The following is a 26,404-nucleotide window of genomic DNA, read 5'->3' as shown; positions in this document are numbered from 1 at the left end:
ATTAGAGTCATCATATTTTAAGTATGCATTGTCATTTTGATTAATTAAGAAAAGATATATAAAACAAGATACAGTAATGTAAATTAGAATACCTTACTTATTTACTGTTAGAAAGTTAAATAAGGCTAAATATTTTTTGTCCATGTACACAATATAACATTTTAAGTATCAAAAATAATTTTTGAAAAAAGGGAATCTTTTAATAAATAAATTTCTCCACAGGTCCCATAGATGATAGCATAGCCTCGATGCATTCCCAAGCTGCTTCGGACAACTACGCATTCCGATACGTAGGTCAATCTGGAGGGAAGTCAGAAAGTGCCAACGGATCATTCCAAAGTCAGAAGTCATGGGCTGATGAACTGTCAGGATACAAGGAAAGGTTCAAACCTCTTCAACCTGACAAATCTTCCGGTTCAAATCAAGATTTTAAGTCCCTCCGTCCTTCGTCATCAGACGAGAAAGGAAATGCGTCAGACCTGAGTCAGCATACACTATCGGATTATGATAAATCCCAGGAAGACAGCAAGTCAGGATACCTTGACTTGCCTGATCCAAAATCTCTCAAAGTTGACAGAAGCTACGATGCAATGCATTTTTCAGTTGAACCATCGCATACCTATCAAAAACCTTTCTCCTCTGTGTCTCTTGACACTTTCAATGAGAAGCCGTCTAGCTTTTCTGGTGAGGGAAGCAAGACTCGTTCATCTATAGAACGGCTAGCAGAGGAACTTTCACATCAAGGCCCCAACAGTGATCATTCAGGGTCTACGAGGTCATCAGCAGGGTCAAGTGAAGGTCATGGTGATATTCCAGGTGTGAGGGGTTCACCTGTAGGCCATCATGATCCATCGGATACTCAGGTATCCATGGATACCACAAGTAGAACTCGTGAGAGTGTTGGATCTAGTGTGAGCGAAGGACTCATATCTTCTTCAAGCTCCTACCTAGATATGGAGCTGCATGGCCGTAACACACGAGATTTTGGACCATTCCGACGGGACCGTGACAGTTTATTGTTGCAATTACGTGACGAACTGAGGGAAGAGAAACGAAAGGGCCCTCGTATTCTCTTAGACAACGAGTCAACTAAATCTGGACCATTTGCATATACCAGTACTCCATACACTGCCCAAACGAGAACTGATACTGTACCTGGTGAGACATCTCAAAATTCAATTTCGTCCGACTCCAGCCGAGGTCAGGACACATCGCGTAGTCAAGTATGGGGAAGTTTGTCTTCATCCTCTGTTATTGGAAGACCTTCGATAAGTTCTTCTGAGTCCAGTCAAGCAACAGAGGTTCCTTCTTCAGTCAGTTTAGGGGGGCCAACAGGGCTCAGTCAGTACAGCCTGAAGTCGGACACAATGGGGATCACTCTAATCAGCAAGGATCAGTCACTGAGTCAGTACAGTCTCGACAATACTGGAAAATCGACTCGTAATGAATCATCTCTCACGCAGGTGTCGCTAGATACTAATGATTCTGATAGGTCACAGAGGAGTGCGAAGAGTGTAAGAGAATTCAGCCAGTTCTCTCCTGGAGATCTATCACAGTACAGCTTGGATAAAAGTAGTCCTGCAGGCCTGCATACGCGATCTGTACATGAGCCAAGCCAGTATAGTTTGGACGAGAGTCCATCTGGTCACAGAGCAGACTCAACACAGGGGCTAAGTCAGTATAGTTTGGACAAGAGTAGTCCTTCAACACACGGAGCAGACTCCACACAAGGTCTTAGTCAGTACAGCTTGGACAAGACAAGTCCGAGTCAGTATAGTTTGGACAAGACAAGTCCGTCTGGCCATGGGGCAGATTCAACGCAAGGATTGAGTCAGTACAGCTTGGACAAGACAAGTCCATCTGGCCATGGGGCAGATTCAACACAAGGATTGAGTCAGTACAGTTTGGACAAGACAAGTCCGTCTGGTCATGGGGCAGATTCAACCCAAGGATTGAGTCAGTACAGCTTGGACACCGAGTCCGAACCAGATTCGGAAGACGGCTATGTGGAAAAGAAATTTGCTAATCTGGATGTGTTGATACAAGAATCAAGAGACATTATTGCTAAGCATAAACAACTTATAAACAAAAATCCCAACCAGTCGAACAATTCAAGTACAACAGAGCATCCTACATTATCCGGCCAGTCACATAATCGCCTGACCATCCACCAGGATCATGCCTCAGATGTAGCATCCACAGATGATTCCTATAAGTTGTCAACGACTACAGCGGGATCAAGCTTTGATGTGACCCCGCTTAGATACACCGATAACTCTGGTACCATGGTAACTAGTAGTCTACACTCGGCAGGAGATGCTACTAGCCTTGATCAGGTAATATGTTCAAAATTTGTGAAATAATTTGGAAATAAACGGAAAATTATCAATTTCTTTAAAAGTAATTTCAGCTGGTAAAAATGAAAATCTTGTTTTGTGAACTCAAAAGCTTTTTCAATTGAAATGTGTACCCAAACAAGATTTCAGTGAATTCATGAAGTTTTATAAGAATGTGAAAAAAATGGCACTTTTAAAAATCTAAATTAAAATGTTATCATATCCCTTTAGCTTGGATATGAGTCGGGTATATCTGAGGAGCCGAACCTGACTCTGATAAGTCTCAGTTCCAACAACAGCATGGTCCAGGACGACTTCGGCCAGACGCCACGGAAATCTGGTAATGGTAGTCACGGCACTGGGAGCAGCAACTCCACACTGTCATTTGAGCAACACGAAGCGAGTATGACTGATCCGGACATTTCTAACACACACTCCAAGTCTACGCAAGACACATTCCATGATATCGCAGGTAAATTGTCTTGCAATAAAATTCTGTGCTTTATTTTTTCAACACATTTTATTCGAAAATGTCAAAAACAACAATTCAAATATACATGTATCATACAGCAAAGCAATTATAACATATAGTAACACATGTTTATAATGAACTTAATTATAAGCAATTCATAGTTATGATTTTGGAATTTTCATTCCTATTCAAGGTCCCAATGATGTTTGTATTATGTGTGTAATGAATAATGCTTATGGCAAAGTAATTTTGTGCTTTGTTTTAACCGTTTTAACTGTACCAAAGGTAGTAGTATTTATTCCCCATCAAGGTTCCTATTAGTTGTATATGATATATGTATAATGAATTATGTTTATTGAAAAGTAATTAGAGAGAATATACTGGAATAGGATTGTCTGTCTGTCCAGCAGTCAGTCTGTCTGTTTGTCTGTCTGTAGACACAATTTTGTCCGACAAACTCCTCATAAACTACTTGACAGATTTTGATAAAATTTGGTACACAGAACCCTGACATAAAGGGAAGTTGAGTGAACTATATAGGGTTCTGATATGTCCCCTATTAATGGAGTTATTACTAAATGTATGCAGCGGGAATATTAGTCGTCCACTCTGGTGACAGTCCCAGTTTGCCTTTATTTTACTGTTACAGTATTCAAAAGTCTGATGATTTATTTGAATTTGATTACCTTTAATCTTTACAAATATTTCAGATTTCACCACATCCAAGTCGTACGATAGCCCCAGCACAGCCAGGACACTGTCTCCCCCACGTTACGCTCCACCGCCCCCACCCATTGAAGAAGGTGATGATACTGGGAGTGACTCGGGATCAGAGACGCTGTTCCATGCCGTCCCCGTGATGGTCAGTCCTACCATGTCTTTAGCAATGAAATTCAGCAGTCAGCAGGAGCCCAATAAACCGCCAGTTTCCTGGTCAAAACTACTGGACGAGGAAGGTGATCAACAAACGACGGCCGTCCAGGAACCGCCCAAACCAGTCATTTTACGTTCTTTGGATTCTGGATCCACCAGGACTTCATCTGAGTCACAGGTCGCTAGATCTCTGGATTCTTCTTCTGCTCGAACCTCGACCGAACAAACATTATCTTCAAGACCGTCTGCCGACTCTTCAGATTCCGCTAAAGATACAAGGTTAGGTAACAAGGTCGGTGAAAGGCGGAAAATGTTTGAAGTCGCAGAGGAGCCGCAGAAGGGGAAAAAGAAGCCAGCTCCAAAGGTCCCTGGGACTTATCTAAACAAGGCTCTACAAACTAAAAAAGACGGTGGTAAAAAGCCAGTGAAGGAAGTCCCAAAAGCTCCCGTGGCAGCCAAAGGCAAACCAGGGGCCGTGGTCAGTCTGGCAGACTTCCTAACCTCACATCAAGGAGATCTGTTAAGTACGCTAAAGAAAACACCGCCAGCAGAACCAAAACGGCCGGGGTCAGCTCCAAGTGCAGGTCAAAGGTCAAAGGACAATGATGAAAGTGGGGTGACAAGGTCAGTGGGACCGACAGGATTGTCTAAAACTCTGTCCTCTTGGAAAAAAAGCAGAGGAGTCAAATCAACAGGTAAGTACATTTATATATTCTCATCTGCTTTGCTCTATTTAGGATAAATGCAATAAGTGACTACATTTGTTGTTTCGGTTAAGTTTTACTTTCTGAGCTTGCTTTCTCCATTTTCCATTCACTTGACTGCTAGCAATGAATTTAGAAGTTTGACTGGACTCTTTGTAAGGATATTAACAGCTATACTTCATGTCTCTGCCATGAAATGCACATGCATTTTTTGTGTGTAATGTTGTCTGTGTCTGCCCTGTCCAGTCCTTTCTTTAATCAATACATGTATATAACGTCTACTCATACAGGATCTAACAAATGAATGTAATACCTAAATGTAATCAAACACCACTGCCTCTGATTGACTGATCCAATTTCACATGGAGATGAATGAATTTATGTCTCATAGATTACAGACATACAATTTCTAAGTTCATTCATGTTTTTGCTCTTTGACTTTCAGCTGCACCTCCTCAGCCAGTTCAGTCCAAGGAAACACCATCCAGCTCATCCAAAGTCGTCTCCAAAGAAACACCCCTTACTGAGGAGGAGAAGAAACGTGCTGCCGATAAAATCGTGTACGAGCGACACATGAGGTAATATCACAGCCAGCCCGTAGTAATAGGCTCGTAGATAGTGGTGATGGATGTAACATTAACACGCCTTGTCTCAAAGCTTGTATTATGTATTTGCATATTACAGAGTTATCTGCCCTTTTGGATAGGTATTGATTGTGACACCATGTGTTTGCAAGTGTAACATCATACTTTTCGGAGAAAACGTTGTGAATTTTGCCCACAAAATAATGACGTCACAATGGATACCTACCCTCAAGGGAGCTAACTCTGTAATATGCAAAGACGGAATATATTCTAGCTGTAGTTTTAGTCACATCATCAGAATCCCATGAGACTCCAAGTCCATTCCATCAAAAGTCTGTAGAGATTTTGATGATATGTCTTTGGCGACTAATTATTAAATCAGTTATCTTGCTTTCTTTTCCCTCTCTTAATCATGCTGTAGTTTGTCTATTTATGTTATTTTTGTAAATGTCATGCTAGCGTTTTGTACTTACATGTGTAGCAAGTGTTGCATGTGTACTGTTCAGAGTTGTGCTTGCATGGAATGTCGTTTGAGTGTTGTGTAATCTTTTAGGAGTATTGTGTAATTTATTCATTTTGTTTCTAAGTTGTGTATTGTATTTAGTTTTGTGTTATGTATATTCATGCAGTGTTGTTTTAGTGTAATGTAAAAAGGGGTGTGTGAAATCTTGAGTGATAGTTCAATTTTTTTTTGTTCTATGATGCAATGTTTTCAGTGTTGTTTGAAAATAAAGCAATTAATTGATAAATGCTAATATTGAATGTGTAATTTTGTGTTATGTGTTGTGTTGTGTTGTGTGTTATGTGTTATTTTGTGTTGTGATGTGTTGTATGTGTTGTGTATGGTGTTACCTGTGAATATTGTGTTGTGTTGTATATGTTTTTGTTGTTCTTTGTGAATGTTGTGCTGCATGTGGCTTCCATATAGAGCTGTAATCCTGCTATATAGGCATAAGTCATTCAAACCAGTATACACTTTACACTTATCGCTTTAAGTATTAACATAATTTATTCAGTATTTGCATATTACAGAGTTATCTTCCCTTGCGGGTAGGTATTGATTGTGACGTCATGTGTTAGCAAGCGTAACATCATACATTTCGGAGAAAACCACATGATTTGCGCTCACAAAATAATGACTGACAATCGATACCTACCCTCAAGGGAGCTAACTCTGTAATATGCAAAGACAGAATAGTTCTAGTGATATTTTATAGTTACTGTTTTTGTTTCAGTCTGAATTTTTTACATAGTTACACTTTAGGCAATGTTTTAAATGTCTTTAAAGATTTAATAATTTATTTTTTAGAGTTAGAAAATATATTTGTTGAGTAAAATTTGTTCTGCTGGCAGTTGTTATTCTATAGAAAAGTAAATCTGCAAAACCATTAACTTTGTAAAAGTTTTACAAATATAGTAAAAGCTAATCTATCAATTTTTTAATATCTTCATTATAATATTATATATACCTATAATCTATAATTTAAAAAAAATCTATTATCTAACATTATTTAACTAGTAACTACATGAAAATACAGTCATTTATCTGAAATTAAATAACTTATAATTGTAACTGATAACCCCAAAATTACTGTAACCGAAATAATTACTTTATTTTATCTTACCATATATTTTATATATATATATCATCTATTAACTTAATTAGTGCTTATATTTACCTTAGATAGAAATTAGTTAATAATTTGATGGTAATCTGATATAACATATTAGTTTAAAAGGCTTTTTATTGTACCAAGGTGACAAATCAATAATTTGTTTAATATAAAAATAAGCTTTATGTACAGCAGAAGTTATAACAGTATAGCGGGGGTTGCTATTGAGCTTGTTTGTTGTAAGTGGAAGGCAGAGGAAGCGTTTCAGAACTCATTGAATTTGAACCGTAATTACACTATTGACACATTATATGTGATGATTTTTAAGGTAAAAACTGGGGAAAAAAACCATTTCTATTGAACAGAAAATTTTAAAACAGGCTTTAAATTAGGCAAAAAAAAGAGTAAAATATCAATTAAGAAATTCTGAAATGCTTCCTTGTGGTATATCAGTGTCTCACAAATCATAATATCACAGCATCATAATCGTGTGTGTTGTCACCAATCACTTGGTGTATGTACTGTCCGCATGACCTTGACCTTGTTAAATGTCCTTGACCTTGTGGAAAATTAATCTAATGTTGGTGTCAGTTTGAGCATGTGTTACATGTTTGTGTAATAAATTGTTTTACATGCATTACACCTGGAGTGGCATCACTAATTGAAGGTGTGGCCTAATTATGATAATTAATAAATGGAGTGGAATGACTAATTAAAATTGGCGGTGTGGAAACAGTAGTATACTCCTATATATCTCACTAAGACAGAAAAACTAACTAAGGCTTAGGGTGTTGTTTGGTTTGATTCTACTAGTAACATTACATTTTGTTTATACATTTTAAATAATTTAAAATCATTATTTGGTTATGATATTGTGTAAAGGTGTGATTTGCATTTCAAGGATTTTCCCCAAGACATGTCATGTTTTATTTCAAGTAATACACCAGAATTCATACTATTTAAAGCATTCCTGATATAAGTTCTTTTAATTTTCAATAATTGACAATTTTAAATGTGTAATAATATAATTTTAATGAGAAATATTATCAATATATTCTGTATTTTTGCATAAAGAATTGTCTCCCCTTTTGAGGTGGTTTTGATTGTAACAGCATTAGTGTAGTGAGAGTCATATCAGTAACTTATGAGAAGATGCATTATTTGTTCTTATACACTTAACTGTTAAAATAATCAAACTTTCTCACAAGAGCAGATATCTCTGTATACTTAAAGTTATTAAATGACCTTGAAAAATGATCAGTCATAGTTGGCGTTGCAGTTTAAGTATGCAAGAAAGTCATGCTAGCTATTTATGTATCACACAGGATTTCCATCATAATTCATCCACCTGTCATAAAACACAAACTTCATCAGGCCGAATGCGTAAATGGCTAGATTTCTTACTTTCACATCATTGGCTAATTGTTCTAGGCATGCAGCATGCTACTGCTGTCTGTGAGCTATCTGTTGCTATAGTTACTGAGAATGCACATTTCTTGTTGTTCTACTGCACTCTTAATTTGCTATTGAAATTCTTATGAAACATGAAAATGTTTTCAGAAAAATGAACGAATTAATGTTAATTTGTCTTTCATCCTCATGTGACAAACTCAAAAACATACCTTATGAACTATTTACTTATTTTTGAGAACTACCTTATAAACTGTTTACTTATTTTTGAGAACTATTAAAAAGAGATGTCATATATTACAAAGAAAATAAGAATATTGGCAAAAATAATTGAAACAAAAATAATTTATGGAATTGATTAAAGTGAAAAAATCTAAAAAAAAAAAATGCATTCAATGCATTTTCGGCAGTCTAGCTATTTCATTTTTGATTGAATAATCCTTTTAGAAGTAAGAAACTTTGATAACCTCATGTCGCCTTGTGAATTAATTTTTTTATCAAAGTCTTTAATATGATAATCAGTGAATATGAGTACAATGTACTGAACAGAAGGAAATTTAAAGATTTTCATATACTGACATTTTGTTGTGGAAAGGATTTTGTCGATGGAATTTGATGTGAATTGAAACAACCCATCATATTAATACATTACAGTCGTCATTGCATAATGACCCCCTCCCCTCCTCTGTAAGACCTATCTCAGATGTTATTTTGATGCTGTTGATTATGATTGTGAGATGATGTTGGTTCCAGAATTGATCCTGCACAAATCCTCACCATGTCCATTTCAGTATTGATACCATTATAATTGCTTCTATTGACTCTTCAACAATTGCCTATGATGAAAATTTAGTGATAGGCTGTCACAGTTACGATAGTTACTATGACAACTATTTAGCTATAATCTCCAGTGACTTTTCGGGTGCATAATTGGGGCTGAATATACCAAAGGCATCTTCCCCTAAAAAAAATTATATTTCTTAATTTCATATGAATGTTTCCAATATCATCTAGAATGACAATCTCTGATATCCAAAAGCTTGAATAAAGCGAGATAACTAAGTTTAGGCCCCAAAGATGGTTTCTATGATGTAACTACCAGTATTTATAGATTGTCAAAGCTGGTTTCTATATGATTGTCATGGTTTCTATAATGGTAACTAGCTATAATCTTTCACAGCCTTTTTATTTCGCAATGATCAAAAACTATCGTAGCTGGTTCCTGTGACAACATACTCTAACTTAGAAATTATCCCATTGACTGGTAACCATGGTGATTATCCCATTGACTGGTAACCATGGTGATTATCCCATTGACTGGTAACCATGGTGAGGATTGTGTCGGACAACAACGGTGAAAATGGAACCAGAGTTCCGGACTTCCACTTACAAACTGGGGTTGATTGTTGTTTTTTTTGACTTGTTAACATCTAGGGCGTACAACCCTCGATTGTTTAGGTTAGCCAACAGACTGGATGACGACGAACCGCCAAAATCAGAGGATAGAGAACAGCAACGACAGGCCATCGCCACGGCAAACCGCAACAAGGTCAAGGAGTTTCAGAAGGTCAGTATACAACCAGGGGTCACATGAAACTATATATAGCATGTGTATGGGGTAGTGGTATGCTGTCTCTGCTGTAGTTCTAAAACAACTTATAACTACTGAAAATTTGACTTTCTTAAATAATTGACAGTCTGTTTCTAATTTCTAATGTTTGATTGCTATCATTGTATTGGTTATGAAATTGCATAAATCATTAAATTTGCTAAATGAGCTGAAGTCACAAAGTTCTATTCAGAATGAAATTTTTTAACATTCTTGACATGCATGAAGATTTGCTTTATGGCTGCGTGCTATACTACTGTAAACAGTAACAAAATGAATGCTTTCTTATGATATTGTTATTTTTTTGGGGCCCATTAAAATCGTGTATTAATCAGAACAGTTCCTTTTTTATGGAAACTTTCTTAACTTTCCCAGAGTATATGAATCTTTGAATATCTCTACACTATTAAAAAACCATTTTCAGCTAAACACATTCAAATTTAGAAACGATCCTGTTATTAATGGCAGGTTTTTATTTCGCTTCTTCATTTGAGGTCATCTTCAAATGATAAGGGAGAATTAATGTATCTTCTTTTATAAAGTCAATGTACAGTGCTATTTAGGTTACTGTGACTTTGACCTTAAGGTCAAAGGTCAAAGAACCAAAAAGGTGCAAGTTTAACGTGGCTTACCAGTACTTTGTTCTGAATCGTTGAATTGGTCAATGACTGTGGGACTATGCTGTCTTTAAAGGTCAAAGGTCAAATCAGTGGAAAGCTTAAAGCGATACCCTGTTACCATCTAATTAAACTTGAAGGATACCTCCTTATATACCAACTTACTAATAAGGGGAGACTTATTTTTTCACAAAAGACCCTCTCTAGTTTATTGAGGTTATGAAACAAAATTGTGATAGAAGAGTCTACAATTTATTAACCAGGTTATCTTTTTGAGATTTTCAGTCTTTTTATGAGTCAGATTAGTGATTTCTTTGTAGAATACTGAACTTTGTATTATTCCTTTCTGACTTTGTTGTAATTGTATGTATTTGCAGATATTCCTGTAATTAAAATTGATCGTTTCTCTAGATTTAATGATGAAAATATTAAATGTTTTAACCTGTTTTTACCTGTAGTTTAGATTTACTGACAGTAGATTAGCTGATGTGTGCTGTTTACCTAATTAACAGTGTATAAGTTATTGTCATTCTAAAACACGATGTTATATTTTAACTGTGTTTTAATTTCAAGTTTTCATTGTGAAATTAAATTTCATTTTTCAGTTAGTTTAATAATGTGAATTTGTTATGCCAAAATTACCTGAAATATTGGATCTTCAAAAGAGAAGACGAAAATCAAAATCCACACAAAATAATTACGTATGTGATTTCCAGGAATATTTGAAAATGTAGTTATCTGGATTATATAAATATTATTAGTTGATGCTGATAGTAAGTAAATGTGTTATTATTGTACCCTCACTATAATATAAGTTGCCTCCCTTTTCAGTAATATTTCCTCACAGTTATCTCCCCTATTTTTTAATAATTATGTAAAGCAATGTATTCCCCCCGTCTGTATTTTGTGTCTGTTTTTCCTGACCAGGTTGTCTCACTTGCCAGTAATCTTTTGTTCATTTTATCATCACTATTTATAAGTTGTCTCCCCTGTTAACAATTTGTGTTTGTTTATAATAGGTTCTCTCCCCTGTTCTTTCCTTCTCGTGTGGGTGTGTATTTGAATTTCCCTGTTTAAATATTTAGATAACACTATTCCATATACAATATAGTCTACTTAAAACCTATTTCTGTTATTTTTGTTATAACGATAATCAACATATAACTGAGATTCATACACAAATCATAACAAACAAACAAAATCAGAAGTATTTTCAAAGAATAACTCAAATATGAAGGACTAAGTTTACATCTTTCAGCAAATATCGTGAAATCTGTCTGCTGTATGACTAAGAAATAAATTGTCTTTTCCAACATAAAATGTCCAAATTCTATTGTTTGGGCAATTCTGGCATTAAAAATTGCTATTTTTCAATGTGTTTATGGGGATAATTTAATAAGATTACTCGACAGAATATAAGAAATCATAAGTTCTTGGACATTTACTCAATTTTTCTTCATTATATTATATCAAGGATCTTTCAGATATTTCAATCATAGAATGAAATCATTCATCAGCTGAGGACTCACATTCGTATTTCAAATTCTTCCACAAAATTAAAGTAGCTTGGCGTCTGGTACAGAAAATCTCCTAATTGATTCTTATACTGGATACATTATTATTAATTCAGTGTGTTTGGAGCCTTGTGTGAATTTTGATACTAAACTTTACGGTTTTGTGACAGGAATGAACAGATTTGCTGTTGTGAGTAACACATATAAAACACAATAATGTGTGTGTGTGTGTGTGTCATTATGTGTTAAAAAGGACCAGAGGAATACCCCTCCATCATTCCTTCAACCACCCTTCATAATTACAGCCGTACTTTTCTCTCAAAACCATTGATATGATAGTCTGTATTTGCCTATCAGAGTTATCTGTCCTTGCGAGTTAGGTATTGATTGTCACATAATGTATTTGGGAGCATAACGTCATACTTTTCGGAGAAAACTATGTGAATTTTGCTCATAAAATAATGTCAATAATTCACAATGAATAACTTCCCGCAAGGATGGTGACTCTGTAATATGCAAACACTGAATATCCTCAATCCCAAATCATAATCATTTACCAAAATATCTTCCCATTATTAAACTTTCTTCCAGTAAACTTTCCCATGCCCATATACAGCATGCTGTGCACTAACCATTCATTCATGACCATTTCAATTTGTTTCAGGTTTCTTTCACAGATTCTTTCTTTCCTGTTTTCATTAAATCATTTCTTTCAGCAGCCACCCAAGTCATTTAAGAGATCATCTCACGTTGCTATAGTGATGGAAAGCAGCTGTTTTATTTGTGTTATAGATTGTGTACATGGTTACCATGGTGATGGGAAGAATAAAACATTTAGAACAATATCAGTTAGCATGTAAACACAGAAACTATTTTTTCATTCATCGTTGCTATGGTGACTTAAATTTTCCAAAGCTACAGTTACCATACACAAATAGCAATAGTGATGATATTGGCAGGGTTAATTACTGCAAGGCTATAACATTTTAAAATGAAATCTTAAGAAAAAATCAATCTTTATAAACGCTATCAATATATCTGACTAATTATCATAAACATTTTTATTGTCCATTCTCTTACACCTCATTTATCATCTTCATTATCATCCGGCTGGTCATCTTATTTGTACATAATCACTGAAGTGTGACGTGTACAGTATATAATGATATAATCTTATATAATTATATCTAAATATATAATCCCATCTAATATATACCGATACATATTCAGTAATCAAATAAAACAAGTACCAGTGATTTTTAATTTTTTAGTTTCTAATACAAATGACACTAAACATATTTTCAAAGCTTATTTAAGTATTCTTAGGTGACTTCAATTGACAATGAAGACAAATTATACCACTGGTGGCTCTTAATGTACTTTAATAAGCTCAACAAATAATCAGATTCAAATAAAAAAAAATTTAGTATTTTTATGTTACTATTTTTGTATAGAATTACAGTAAAGCTATAAACAAAGGATATTGATAGTTTTAAGCTTTTTTTCAAATTAAAATAATAGCTTATAGTTAACGAAGTTAGATTCAAAATAAAACTAGAAGTTTGCAGTTACCTGGTAGTTTAATCCTGCAAAATTAAGTGCAAGTGAAATAATTGATTTACCTAGTATGAATAATGATGAGAAGTCATCCTAAAATAGCAATTGTTTGTTTTACAGAAACTTAATGAAAATATGAAAAAGAAGGAACAGCTACGGAAACAGAAGAAGGATGGAAAGTGAGAGACAAAATCAGATGATGAGATCTCAAAATGACATTTATGTTTACATCGTGTAAAAACACAACTATGAAATCTTACTATTCTTGCTCGGCATATTACAGAGTTGCCTCCCTTGCAGTTCGTATCCATTGTGATGTCATTATTTTTAAGCAAAACTCTTAAAAGTTATACTCGAAAACACATGACAACATCACAATCAATACCTACCCACAAGGGCAATAACTCTGTTATATGCAAATGTAGAATAGGAAGAAAAACATTGTTAATCTGCTCATTTTTATAGAATTTTTTTATTGTACTTGATGGTCTCTATTAGCATTAGTAAGGTCAGTAATAATTAAGGAATCAAAACTGTACTCCATCATATTAATTCCTCGTCTGTGGGCCATTGTTTTTGTCTCCACGGCAGATTATATAAACATTTTTTTTACTTGAAGTTGCCAAGTGCTTTCTTTGTCAATTCTTCTTTGAGTTTTTTGTTTAAAAAAGCTCATCTCTGGTTTTGTTACATAGAAAGTAAGATATTTGTTCACATTCTTGAATTTCACATATGTGTAATTCATTTTCTTTTTTATAATGAAAAAAAAAATGTGATATTGATTAAAAGGTCAGACAAGAATAGGGGAACAGTTTGATAAAACGATCCAGACAGTATTCTCTGGGGAATTGTGAAAATACTACGGTAGGTAGATGTACTGAAGATATCATGAGAATGAATTACATACCGTACATATTTATTTCGTTTTGTTCATAATTATGTTTCGTGCATTAGGTAATAAGGGGAAACAACTTGTTATAACTGTGAAAGGAGAATTTCCTCATTAACAACATTGTACAGTCTTATACTTAATTTATTTTACACTTTAATTAGTTATTAGTTCAATCTTTCACAAGGCAAGTAGGTTTTAATAAGGTGTAGACTTTGTTAATGTCCATAATTATGTCTCTTGTCAAAATTTATCATAATAACTATATACAGTGTATGTGTAGTATTTATTTGTAACATGATTATCTTCCTCTTGGTATATTAACTCATTCACCCCTGGAGTCACATTTAGACTCTTCTACATCAAAGACTAGATCAGTCCATTACAAAAATTCAGGGGTGTTTGAATTAAGTAAAGCAAAGATTACTGTGTTTGAAGAAGCCAAGGTTAATGGAACCTTCAGAACCTCACCTAGAAAGATGATATTGGCTCTATAATTCTAGTATAATAATTGTGTTTGAAGAAGATATGATATTAGTAATAACTTATGTAGAATAACAGGAGTAATATGAGTGGTATATATATATTTTATATGTCAATAGTTTGATACTGTATCTTTACTGTTGTTTACTAGGATGTAGTCATTAAATAATGTTCATTGTTTGATATATAACTCATAGTGCTTTGAACTATTAAAGATAGGATTTCCTTAATATCAATGAGCTTTCATTCTACAGTTATTCGCATCACATACTTCACTGTCTTTTTGGTATCTTTGATAAATTTGGTTTGAATGCTAGAACTCTTATGACATAATAATGTAGTTTGTTGTTTATTGAATGAAAGTAACACCATATTAGTTTTGTTTAAATTTTCATTGATCTGTCCTGTTCCAGGTATAATGTACTTAGGCTAAGAACCTATATGTTCATACTCTTTAAACATTTATTCCCTTAAGACAGACAATAAACTATGTATAGTAACCATAAATATGAGATAAAAGAGTCAGTGATGTCATTTTAAAAATATATTACTCATGGCACAAGATGGCCTTGAGCACTAAAATGATTTATACAAAATGTATGGTAGGATGACTTTCAAGATTCTGTGATACTTGAATTAAAATACTGATGTTTTTTTCCCGTTGTTATTAGATAAACATGCTTTAAACCATGCCACAATATCATAACTTAAATATCTATATATATTTTATGTGAAATAAATTACTTGCAATTCAGAGATTTTATTTGTGGTGTTATGTATGCATTTGTATGAAAGCTACTGGTATTAGATTTTCTTTTCACTCGAACATCATCCAGACTAAATACTGTATATTTGTTCAATTTTGCTGAGGCTTATTTTTGCGAGATATACTTGTAGACTGGAATCAGCCTTCACATGACAGGCTGTGATATGTACAACCATGATGATGACAATTTCGCTAGATATTGATTTTCCCAAATTTGGATGAAACTGCAAAATCTAAACCCCGCCAATAGTAGCAATTATACAGTACATGTTTCAGGCTTCTTGATTATTAAGATGAAGTGAATTAATAGTTTATACTTGTGACCTTGAATGAAGGTCAGTGTCATATATTGAATAACCTTGGTAACCCTTCATCTAAACATGCTTGAACATGCTCAATATTGGGTCTTTTTGAGTCATTTAAACAACTCTGACCTTAAATGAAAGTCATTCTTAGGTCAAGGTCATTCATATACACAAACCTTGTAGCCTTTAAATTTCTCCTCAGTATGCTGCGAGGTGTCATTTGAGATCTCAGTGATCACTCAATCAAATTTATATTGTGATTCATGGATTTCCTTCCACAATTACTATATCATACGGTAAAATAAAACAAAGCAATATTTCTGATTTTACTATTTTATTAACAAAAGCATTTAAGCCCTCTAATTCAATCATAAGATATCCATTAACAAAAGCCCATGTATATAAAGTAAAAAATATCAAACCAAACGATAAAAATGTTTGTAGTTCAAGTACATAATATTATAGATGTACATAAAATATATGATAACTAATGAGAAATAAAAACTCTGCTGAACCATTACGGATTTCACATATAAATGAGTACAAAAATGTTTGTGGCTTAAAAATATTGATGAGATTTTGTAGAAACGAGACATTTACCATGGATTTCAAAACGTGTGAAAATTCTGTAATTGCATATTACAGAGTTATCTGCCCTTACGAGTAAGTTTTATTGAGTAGTTGGTAATGTCATGTGTTTGCGAGCGTAATGTCATACTTCTCAGAGAAACGACACATGTTTTGCCAGCAAAATTCTAAATGATGACATGACATTGGATACCTTTATACCCACAAGGGAGGTAACTCTACAATATATGAAGACGGAATAAGTTACTTCCAATTATAGGCGGTTTCAGTATCTTTTCTGTTTTAAATATGACAGCTAGCTGTTCTATTTATGATTCTATTTTACAATGTTTAAGTCCTCGGGAGTACATAGAGTTTCCTCAACAAGTGAATGTTGTTTATTATGTTTATCAAACTCTCGTTAGTTAATTTTCAAATTTTGAAAAGACACGAGCTTTAGCGAGTGTCTTTTCAAAATTTGAGAATTAACTTATGAGAGTTTAGATAAACATGATAAATAACAGTCACGCGTTGGGGAACTTATTTATCCCATAACTTTAACTCTATCAATTTATACTGTGGTGACCATTTTCTCGTCTTCATTCAGGGAAACCTACCACCATACAATGTGTAGTTATAACTTCCCGCCATAAAATATAGTGCCTAAAAAGAGAGCCAATATTCTATTGTTTAATACTTTGAATAACCAACTATCTGTTTAACAGTAAATACAATGCCATTCAAAAGAAAATGCGCTGTGTAGCCCGAAGTTGAGAGCCAATCTGAATCTAGATATCTTGGAGTTGACCAATCAGAGGCGCCGTAGGTGTTTACATACTGGAGTGTGTAAACATAAATGATAACCAACTGCTATCGAATTTATCACATAGGTTTTGCATTGTGAAACATGCACAGTTATGGGATAAATAATGATAACACACAGAAATGTTTCCCATGTAACAGAAATATCACTCGAAATGATCGTTTTGATCAAACAATATGTGATACCAGTGCATGCACACAATAAAAAATATGTTCATAAATAATACAGTTGAACATTACCATAGATTTTCAGTTAGTTTATAATGTTTGATATAATATTTCTAACTAAGAATTTTGATACAGTGATCGAAACCCATGTTTTTCTAATTTGACAAATTATTTAATAAAAAATAACACTATGCACTGGTATATATATATTCACTGAACGTCTTTCAGTTGGCATTCGTACTCTTAAGAATGCGATCTGGACAAATTCCATGAATCGCTTATGGTTTTCATAGGGGCTATCGATGCCAAATGAAAGACACTCAATGCATATTTTTCTATTTGGTTACAATTTTATGATTGAAATGTAGTCCGCTAAAACTGCCTATATTATTAGACTTTTTTATTAATCTTTTTTTGCCATATATATATTAGGCAATCTTTTTTAAAAGCCCAACAATATAGACAGGTTTAGCAGACTACTATATAATGAACAAATCTTTTGTTATCGTCAAGGATGGAACAGCCATTTGAACAGCCATATTACGTGATTGCTAGCATGACAATTGTAAGGCCAAAATGATAATGACGTTACAATAAAAATTACGTCATAATAAGCGGTTGAAGTTCATAGACAATATGAACGCCAACTGAGCTTGTTAAGGCTACAAAGAGGGACGTCGGTGAAAATGTAAATACAATCCTTTGGATTAACGTTATGAAGTATCAATGTTGATCTATGCATCACCCAGGTTAAATGTCTGGCAAAGGACTCATTTTATATTTATACTAACTTCCTTCGAGCCTTTGGCTTCTGAGTTCATATTATTTTCTTGTCTTGTTGGGCTATTCTAGAATTTTCTGTGATGGAGGAATATGATTTGGTAATTGTACCAGATTACATGGGAGGTTGGTCACAAAGAACAATTACTTTTACAAAACAAATGAAATTTTTACATGGTATAATAGAATCTCAATTAAATTGTTTCTGACTCCTCACAGGAATACTTAAGAACAGCCATTTCCTTAAGAAACACTTCATAACATTAGAAATAAGAACACAAACGGTTTAATTAAGCATATGCTCATAGCTAGACTTATACATTTTAAAGGTAAAAATAGCAGGTACAAACTTATATAAGTTTTATGTATTTTGACAAATTGTTGAGATCATAATTGTGAACCATGTTTTTAATGACACAGGGACTTGTAAAAATATTTTATCTCATTTTCAATAATAAAACTAAGAAATGACATGATGATATTGATGATATTGATGATGAAATTGGAGACAACCGGCAATGCTCTATTAAGCAAACAAATTATGGCACGTATTTTAGGATTTCTAAACAAACAAATACTCTCTTCAGTTTGCATACCTTTAAATATGAAATAAAATCTATCACTATGATAATACATATTTAAAGTTGAGGATATATTTCCTAAACATCACAACCAGTATTTGATATGCAACAGATCGAGAGATTCAGCGTCTATGAGTCACCTGTCTTTAAACAAAAGACACGGAATTGATCGAAGCATACAGGCAGAAAGATTATGAAATGCAAAACAGGCATTGAATCCCCAATATTTGATTCAAAGTAAATGTTTTGGTCCCACAACCCTAATTCTGCATAAAAATTAATGTACCTGGTGTAAACATTTCATTTACAATCTTAGTTAATGATTGTATTTATCATATTATATGTTATTTGTATTAAGAACATCAAAAACACTAAATGCAGTAAACTATAAACTGCAGTAAAATGAGGAAATGATAAGGACACCTTGAGGTAAAAGATAATAAAAGAAATCTTAAAGGCAGTACAGGGACTTGTGAAAAGTATGAAAAGGCACATTGATTGTCAAATGGACGATAAAGGAGCATATCGCTCTTTACCATATTTAGTTGATTTTTATTTTCACTTTTTATTGTTTAATGTCAACAGCTATGGATGGTCTCCCCTGCATGAAACATGATATTGATGTTTGTGCTTTTGAAGACTTATTATATGCATTTTGGGATACAAATGAACAGGTTTTTGAACAGGGAAATTTTGAAAGATTGATGATTTATGGACATGCTAGGTTTAGAAAGCGAATAAAAGCTCAGGTAACCGGAGAAAGACCAACGACCTACAGTTAGTATCTGGCAACTTCCCCATGTTGGATTGGAACTAAAAGAGGTGAAAGGCTAGCGATAATATAACCACCATGCCTTGTTTCTCCTGTATGACGAAAAGGATGAACATGATCATGATCAGTGGAATGAAGGATGGACAGACACAGCTAACAAAAAAAAACAACCTTAAAATTACCTTAGCTTTCTAACAGTGGATTTCATATTGACACCTACATAAGATATTTCATAAAATGAAGAAACAATAGTATCATTATTATACAAGACCTAATCTTTATAGTAAAATGTTTTGATTATTCAAGTTTCTAGTACTCTATGATAATAATCATTATAGTACATCACAGTTTGAGCTCACAACAACATACCATCAACAATCGTTATATATATACATTGTATATATCATGGTTATATTACAATAAGCCACATTGTTTGTATTATTTCATACAAAAAAAAATAGACTGACCATCAAGTTTATGTTGATTGTTCCTCAGTTGAGCCCTCAAACATGTAGTAAAATTGGATGATTATTTCCTCCCACTACAAAACTCTGAATATAAAACTGGATGATTATCTCCCCCTTCTAAACTTGGATAATTATCTCCCCTTGGTACTAAACCTTGTATCTAAAATAGGATGATAATCTCCCCTTATTACTAAACCCACTAATATAATATATATATATATATAATATCACAAAAAATCAAATAATCATAAGATTATAAAAATATACACCAAAGTTGAATACCTTTTTTACATGGTGTATTCAACCATGAAACCGTGATTCAAGACATTGTGCACAGAGCATGAAGCTATTACATGAAAAAAAATACACCCATGTAAAATCATATAACATATTCATTATATTGTCCAATATATCATAATTACAGTTATAGTGGATCATATGTAGGATTCTCACCCTCTGTTTGTAATTTCACTCTAATCTAAAAAAAAAAAAAAATGCCCCAAATGGGGAAATTATCGTGTACTCTGGATACCCCAAAGTTTTTTCCTGACGTCTATTTGCATATAAAGATAACAATTAACATTCATTTGTATCTCCAGTTCCTTTTGATTTTGTGACCCCTTTTTCCTTTGAGATAACAACATTCATTTGTATCTGAAGTCCCATTTAAGCAAGTTACATGTATAGATAACAGCAGTATCTTATATAATTGTTCTTATATTGCAATACAGTCAACATTAACACTAAAAAAATTTAAGATGATAGAATCAATCAAATACATTCAAGTGTAGTTTAGTAATTTAACATTCATGTATAGAAAATAAACTGGCACACAAACATTTTTGAACATAAGAAGTGTAGAATTTTTGGCACAGACCTGAATTTTTGCTATTTTGTGACAAGAAGATTACTGTTATCTTATATGTGAAGACATTTCGGAGATATTTTAGCATTGCATTTACCGCAATGATTGCAGCGAGAAAGGCACTCGAATAAGAATACTGCATTAATAAATACGTGTACAGAACCAGGAGATTATGGGTGACGAAGAAATGAGTTGTGGACAGTGTTTTTGAGACTATGACAAATTGTTGTACATGGTCAATATCTTTGTACATGTATTTTCTTACAATGTTTTTTAAAGTCAGAGAGCCATTAATCACTTATCTAAACTATGATGAGTTTTGTTTTGTTGCAATAAGAGTTGGTCGCAGTAACAATACTCCCTAAGGTCTGGAGACCATTGCTGTATACACTCAATCTAAAGTATGATGAGTTTTATTTTGTTGTAATAAGAGTTGATTACAGTAGCAATATTTCCTAAGGTCAGGATACCGTCGCTGTATACATGCAGGCTGCTTACCATACAGATCTAAACGACTAATCATTTCCGGGTTCACCTTAATCCGTCCGTCTGTTACATTCATCAAGATGGTGGCCTCATACATCCCGTTGCTAGGCAGGGCGACGAAGGTGACTTGATAATGGACTATATCTACTGTGGCTTCCCGGCTAAAGTTGGCTTCCCTGTTGTCGGCATCCTTAGACCTCAGGTAGGTCAATACCTATAACAAAGCAGTGACATCAACAATCTTTTATGTCTTAGCTATTCCGTTTTTGCATATTATATTACAGAGTTATCTCCCTTGTGGGTAGGTATGTAACACGATGTCATTATATTAAGATAGAGAGGCAGTTTTTATAGAGAATTTTCTTTACAGACGTTGATTTTGAAAGTAGGTGGCTGGATTGTGAAGGAACTGTATTTATACTAGTGGGGACCACATTAAGTCATTCACCCCCGAAGCCATATTTGAACTCTTCTTTTGCAAAAGCTGAAACAGTCCATTATGGAATTTTGGGGGTGACCGGGTGAGTGAGTTAACAAGCCTCCATTGATATCCTCTTAAATCATTCTTACCTTTTCATTTGGAATCATTAAGTAGGCTAGTATAATCTCCCTCACTTTCAGTATGGAACATTCGGATCTCACTGGCTCTGTCAATTGATTGATGTAAGAAATGACCTCATTGGCTGACTTCTGCACATGCTCACTTTTGACATCTGTGTTTTCTTGTAACAGACATGTACACCAATGGACATCAATTTTCGCCATTGAACATGTCCGATTTGCTGGAATCTGCTGTAGCAAACTAATACCTCTACTGTAAGGAGAAGTTTCTTTACTGGTCCGTGATAAGTCCAGAACATCCTTCAATGTTTCATGTATATCAAATGGAGTTGTGAGCTTCTTAGAGTTTCTTTGCAGATTCTCCATTAATTTCGGACGGAATGTTTGATATTTAGGTGGAAATCTAACGGCAAACATTGGTAGTCTTTCTTCCAACTTCCCCTGTATCGTATGTCGGACTCGACTGTACCGAGCACCATGGTCGGCCATTAACATAAGTAATGTGTTGTCAAGGAAACCAGATTTCTCAAAATATTTCAAAAACTTTAACAAATCGTTGTCCATATATTCTCCAGGATTATTGTCCCAGTGAGTTAACTCTGACATGAACGCAAATGCAAATTTAGAAACATTATTGTATTTGATAAAGAAATCCTTCACATAGTCTAGAGTATATGTATGATGGGGTTTATTACCGGTACAATATCGAACACTATTCTCGCGAAGCTGAGATCCCCAGATGGCTTGCCAGAATGGCCGCATATAATGATCGGTAGGCTGATTTTCAAATCCATTTAATCGTAAATTAAAGGCACTTATGCTTGGTTCGTCTTCTGCAAACAATGTAACGTATCCTTGGTGGCGAAAATTGTTCCAGATCATTGGGTACGTGTCCACAGTGACAGAATCCTCGCGGTGAATTCTAACTTCAGGTAATTCTACCTCTGTCTTACCTGTAAATTCAGAAATACAAAAGAACATGGTTTAAAAGCTTTGAATATTTTAAAACTAATCCTTTTATATGAAATCCTGCTCCGTTACAATCATGAGAGAAATATAATGTACCTGTTATATATTATTAATATAACACTGATCATTGCTTGTGATTTAATTTATTTATTGGATGAGATGGATACATTTAGCATTGTTCAATAAAAGTTCTTTTTTAACAACCTTTCCTTTTACCCCGGACAGATATATCCACAATTTTACTGGTGTAAAATTTTTCTATATCACTCTGGAGTAAAGACAAGCTACACAAGATCTTTGCATGTTCTTAACAAATGTTAAACGTTGCAGCAGCGGTATCATGACATTGCATCAAAAGTAGCATAATGTCATGACAACAATGGACACATGATGTCACAATACCGACGTTGATGACAATTGATTCAAGTCACAGCATCCTTGCTTGCATTATTGGTGAAATAAGAAGAATCATTCACCCTCTTAAAGGAGATTTTAAGGATCTTTATCCTAAGGGTTGAGATCTGCTGTCTCAACCAAACGAGTTAATGACTCATTCACTCCTATGATTTCGTAATGGACTGGTCTAGTCTTTGATTTAAAAGAGCCTAAATGTGTATTTAGGGGTGAAGACTTACCTGTCAGTATAGGTATTAAGGCCGCCGTAGTAGCATCTCCCACAATGTTATACGCGTCCAGAATAACCATGTCCAGGTGATCCCTGAGGTAGCGGTAGGTGTTTGGCAGTTTCCGTTGGTAAGACAGATGAGACATTGAATCCAAACCCAGGATCAGGACATTCATACGTGTTGAATGCTTATTCCATTTGGCGTTATTAATCCTCTGAAAGACATCTGGTTTTGGGTGCACTTGCACTAAAAATTGATCAAAATCAGCAATTTCTTCTTCCTCAAGATCTACATGATAGTCATCCCAGGAATGCCAATTTTCGTAGGAAAAATTACCATCAAACTCGTTACCGTACATAGCATCCCTACCATGCTCATTTAGAGAATCATCCACATCGCGGAAATCTTCACGATTCATTTGGTCAAATTCTACCGGCCTAAAATCGTTATCCTTTTTCTCATCTTCATTTTTATTTTCCTCCGATTTCTTATCCTCCTCTGAATCATTTTCCTTTTTTTCTTCATCTTCTGGCTTATGATAAAAACACTTCACCGACATAAAGTCATGCTCTACAAGTAAACTAAATGGTGGTTTTTCTTTAACGATTGTCTCTGTGTATGTATAATAATCATCTGTTACCCTCTCAATTCCTCTGTACAAACATTTCCTTATTGTTTTGGTTTCATTGTTAGAGACGTCTGGTTTTGGCTCTTTAAATTCATGTTGAGTATATATTTCCACAGGATTTAAAACACTGTCATTCATACGAAGAATGCCTTTTTCGAAATAAAATAAACTTTTCCCTATACATTCTAATGGATCCATTGGATGAAATGCGCTTTGTATTGAGTCCTGGAAAAGCGAAAGTCTTGGATGACGACATATTTGATCTGTTCGACTTATAGATTTCCGAATTAATTTGTTTGGCATGTGTTGGAGAATTCTGATGTTGTTTGGCCTAGATATTTGAGGTATTGTAGTGTTCTTGGTTAATATACTGAAACCATAGAACAGGTTTGAGAAAACAACTAAGACCAAGGCGCATAATGACAGTAGAACTGTTTTGCCAAAACGAGATCTGAAAAGTGGAGATAAACGCCAGGTTTTCATGATAGAATTTCAACATTATCTCCCTTTACTTAAACTTATCTCCCCTTCATTAAGGATGATTTTTTCCATCACATCTGAAAATAAAATAAATTAATTCACAAATTTATTCAATCAACTTTTAACAAAAATCAACATTTTTATGTTTATAATAGAAATAAATCTTGATCTAATTCATCTTATTAACAAATCTATCATAAAATATAAAATTATATATAAGAAGTAGAGAAACATACATACATGTATATCATAATATGTACAAAATCATAAAATTTATCTGTTAATATCATTATAAAATATGACCTTTTTCCATCTATCAACTAGTATATTTGTTATCAAAACAAATGTGTTATTATCTTAAGTACATACAACATGACTATCCAAACAGTCTACCTATAACCACAGGGACCTGCCACGAAAATTTTTAACCAACAGTATACATATATATATATTATAGTATCAAGTGTATGAACTCGGCGGTCGAGAAAAACGGACCTATTATTTCAAAACCGGGATTACAGGTCATACCCTTGATACTTTAATATATATATGTATAGGCCTACTGTAAGTTTTAAAAAATCGTGCCAGGTCCCTGTGCCTATAACAATAATAGAGAGCGCAGCGAACTCTTGCGATAGAGATGTCTCAGTAACGTTATTCTATGTAAATTATCCAATATATGTAGATTTGGAAAACTTTCTCAAAAACCGGAAACAGGAAGTCAACACAAGATCCAGCATCGCGCAAGACAGTATCCAAAATCACACTCTCGCGTGATTACAAACAAGTAACGCTTGGAAAAATTCAAAATGAAAACATTAGTGAAAAATAAACTTTCCAATTTACTCTTACATAAATATAACAATTACATTTTGTCCTGAATCTTAACTTAAAAGCTGTTTTAAGTGAGCAGTTGCTTCGGAGTTTTCCGCCTGGCAACGTAGAATGACGATGAGATATAATTTGTAGCCGCAGTCACGTATTTTTGCAGAAAGTGAAAGTAGAAGTATCCTGTGTTCAATATTGTTTTTCTTGTTATAAACTCAATACCTGTAATTCAGCAAAGCTATAATTCTAATAATTAATAATTTTATAAATGGTTTCTAGCAGTACAGTTATTCAGCGCACCCAATAAGCTAAAACAAAAAAACACATGTCAATACATGTATTGGTAAGACTGATGGGTCAGGGGAGATTACTCTTTCGTCGTTGGATATCCTTTATTTACCTGGCATATTTCTATTTAGTTACACATTTAAAAAAAAGCAACAAACGAAAGAATTGATTAGCTGCAGCGCTCTCAGATAGGCTTTGCCTAAAATTATATTAAGAAGAATGCGTCAAGCCCCTGTGCCTTATTTATGAACTAAATGACTGAGGATTCCCCAAAAATCGAAATCAATACCATGACAATGTAAACATGCCACCACATTAAAAGGATTATATAGAATCTAGTTTAACAACAACAAAAATAAAACTTATTTGAAGACGATCGGTGTGATTTTTATTTAATATATTTTACTTATTCTTTGTCTTTATCTGACTCCTTAAAAAATGAAAATAGCCACCCACTTCCTTATTTTAGATAAATCCAGATCCCTTATTTCCAGATAAATCTCGTCTAGCTAGTCAAATTAAAATCTGTCGACAGACGTGGTCGTATGCAAGCCAATCTAACAGTCTAATACTATCCGGACCTGTGTGTCCGAGCTATGCACCGACCTCGGTTAAAATACTTATTGGTTCATATATATAAAGTGACATATACCATATTTAGAATCATTGCTATTTTAATTAGAGAGCCATTTTCTATCAATCACAGTAATTGCAGTATTCTTACCTTTATTGGTGCACCTTTCGTATTGGAACTCTCTATAAAAGAGATATGAAAACACCCACT

The 26,404-nt window shown here is 34.0% G+C and overlaps 2 protein-coding genes across 6 annotated transcripts in view; one reads left to right on the top strand and one right to left on the bottom strand.

The window, feature by feature from the left end:
• The window catches only part of LOC138307730 (serine-rich adhesin for platelets-like), a 38,863-nt gene extending 23,446 nt beyond the window's left edge, over positions 1 to 15,417 (top strand). For 3 of the 5 annotated variants that reach the window (XM_069248587.1, XM_069248585.1, XM_069248583.1), the window contains 6 exons: positions 223 to 2,336; positions 2,568 to 2,808; positions 3,519 to 4,376; positions 4,831 to 4,963; positions 9,427 to 9,559; positions 13,410 to 15,417. In XM_069248587.1, the coding sequence (XP_069104688.1) occupies positions 223 to 2,336; positions 2,568 to 2,808; positions 3,519 to 4,376; positions 4,831 to 4,963; positions 9,427 to 9,559; positions 13,410 to 13,472 (3,542 nt within the window). In that variant the 3' untranslated portion in view covers positions 13,473 to 15,417. Of the gene's footprint in view, positions 1 to 222; positions 2,337 to 2,567; positions 2,809 to 3,518; positions 4,377 to 4,830; positions 4,964 to 9,426; positions 9,560 to 11,902; positions 11,923 to 13,409 lie in introns of all 5 variants that reach the window. The other 2 variants (XM_069248586.1, XM_069248584.1) reach the window with 2 other exon arrangements.
• Positions 15,418 to 16,049: 632 nt separating this feature from the next.
• Positions 16,050 to 26,377, bottom strand: LOC138307001 (uncharacterized). The gene is made up of 4 exons (XM_069247619.1): positions 26,345 to 26,377; positions 23,406 to 24,581; positions 21,811 to 22,754; positions 16,050 to 21,454 (listed from the first exon to the last, which is right to left on the bottom strand). Exons 2-4 carry the CDS (start codon positions 24,505 to 24,507, stop codon positions 21,146 to 21,148), a joined length of 2,355 nt encoding a protein of 784 aa, XP_069103720.1. The 5' UTR covers positions 24,508 to 24,581; positions 26,345 to 26,377; the 3' UTR covers positions 16,050 to 21,145.
• Positions 26,378 to 26,404: the final 27 nt, after the last annotated feature.

This window comes from Argopecten irradians, chromosome 14 (assembly GCF_041381155.1).
Source record: "Argopecten irradians isolate NY chromosome 14, Ai_NY, whole genome shotgun sequence".
Lineage (NCBI taxonomy): Eukaryota > Metazoa > Mollusca > Bivalvia > Pectinida > Pectinidae > Argopecten > Argopecten irradians.
The sequence above is the reverse complement of the archived record's forward strand: the minus strand, read 5'-3'. Positions and strand labels throughout refer to the sequence as shown.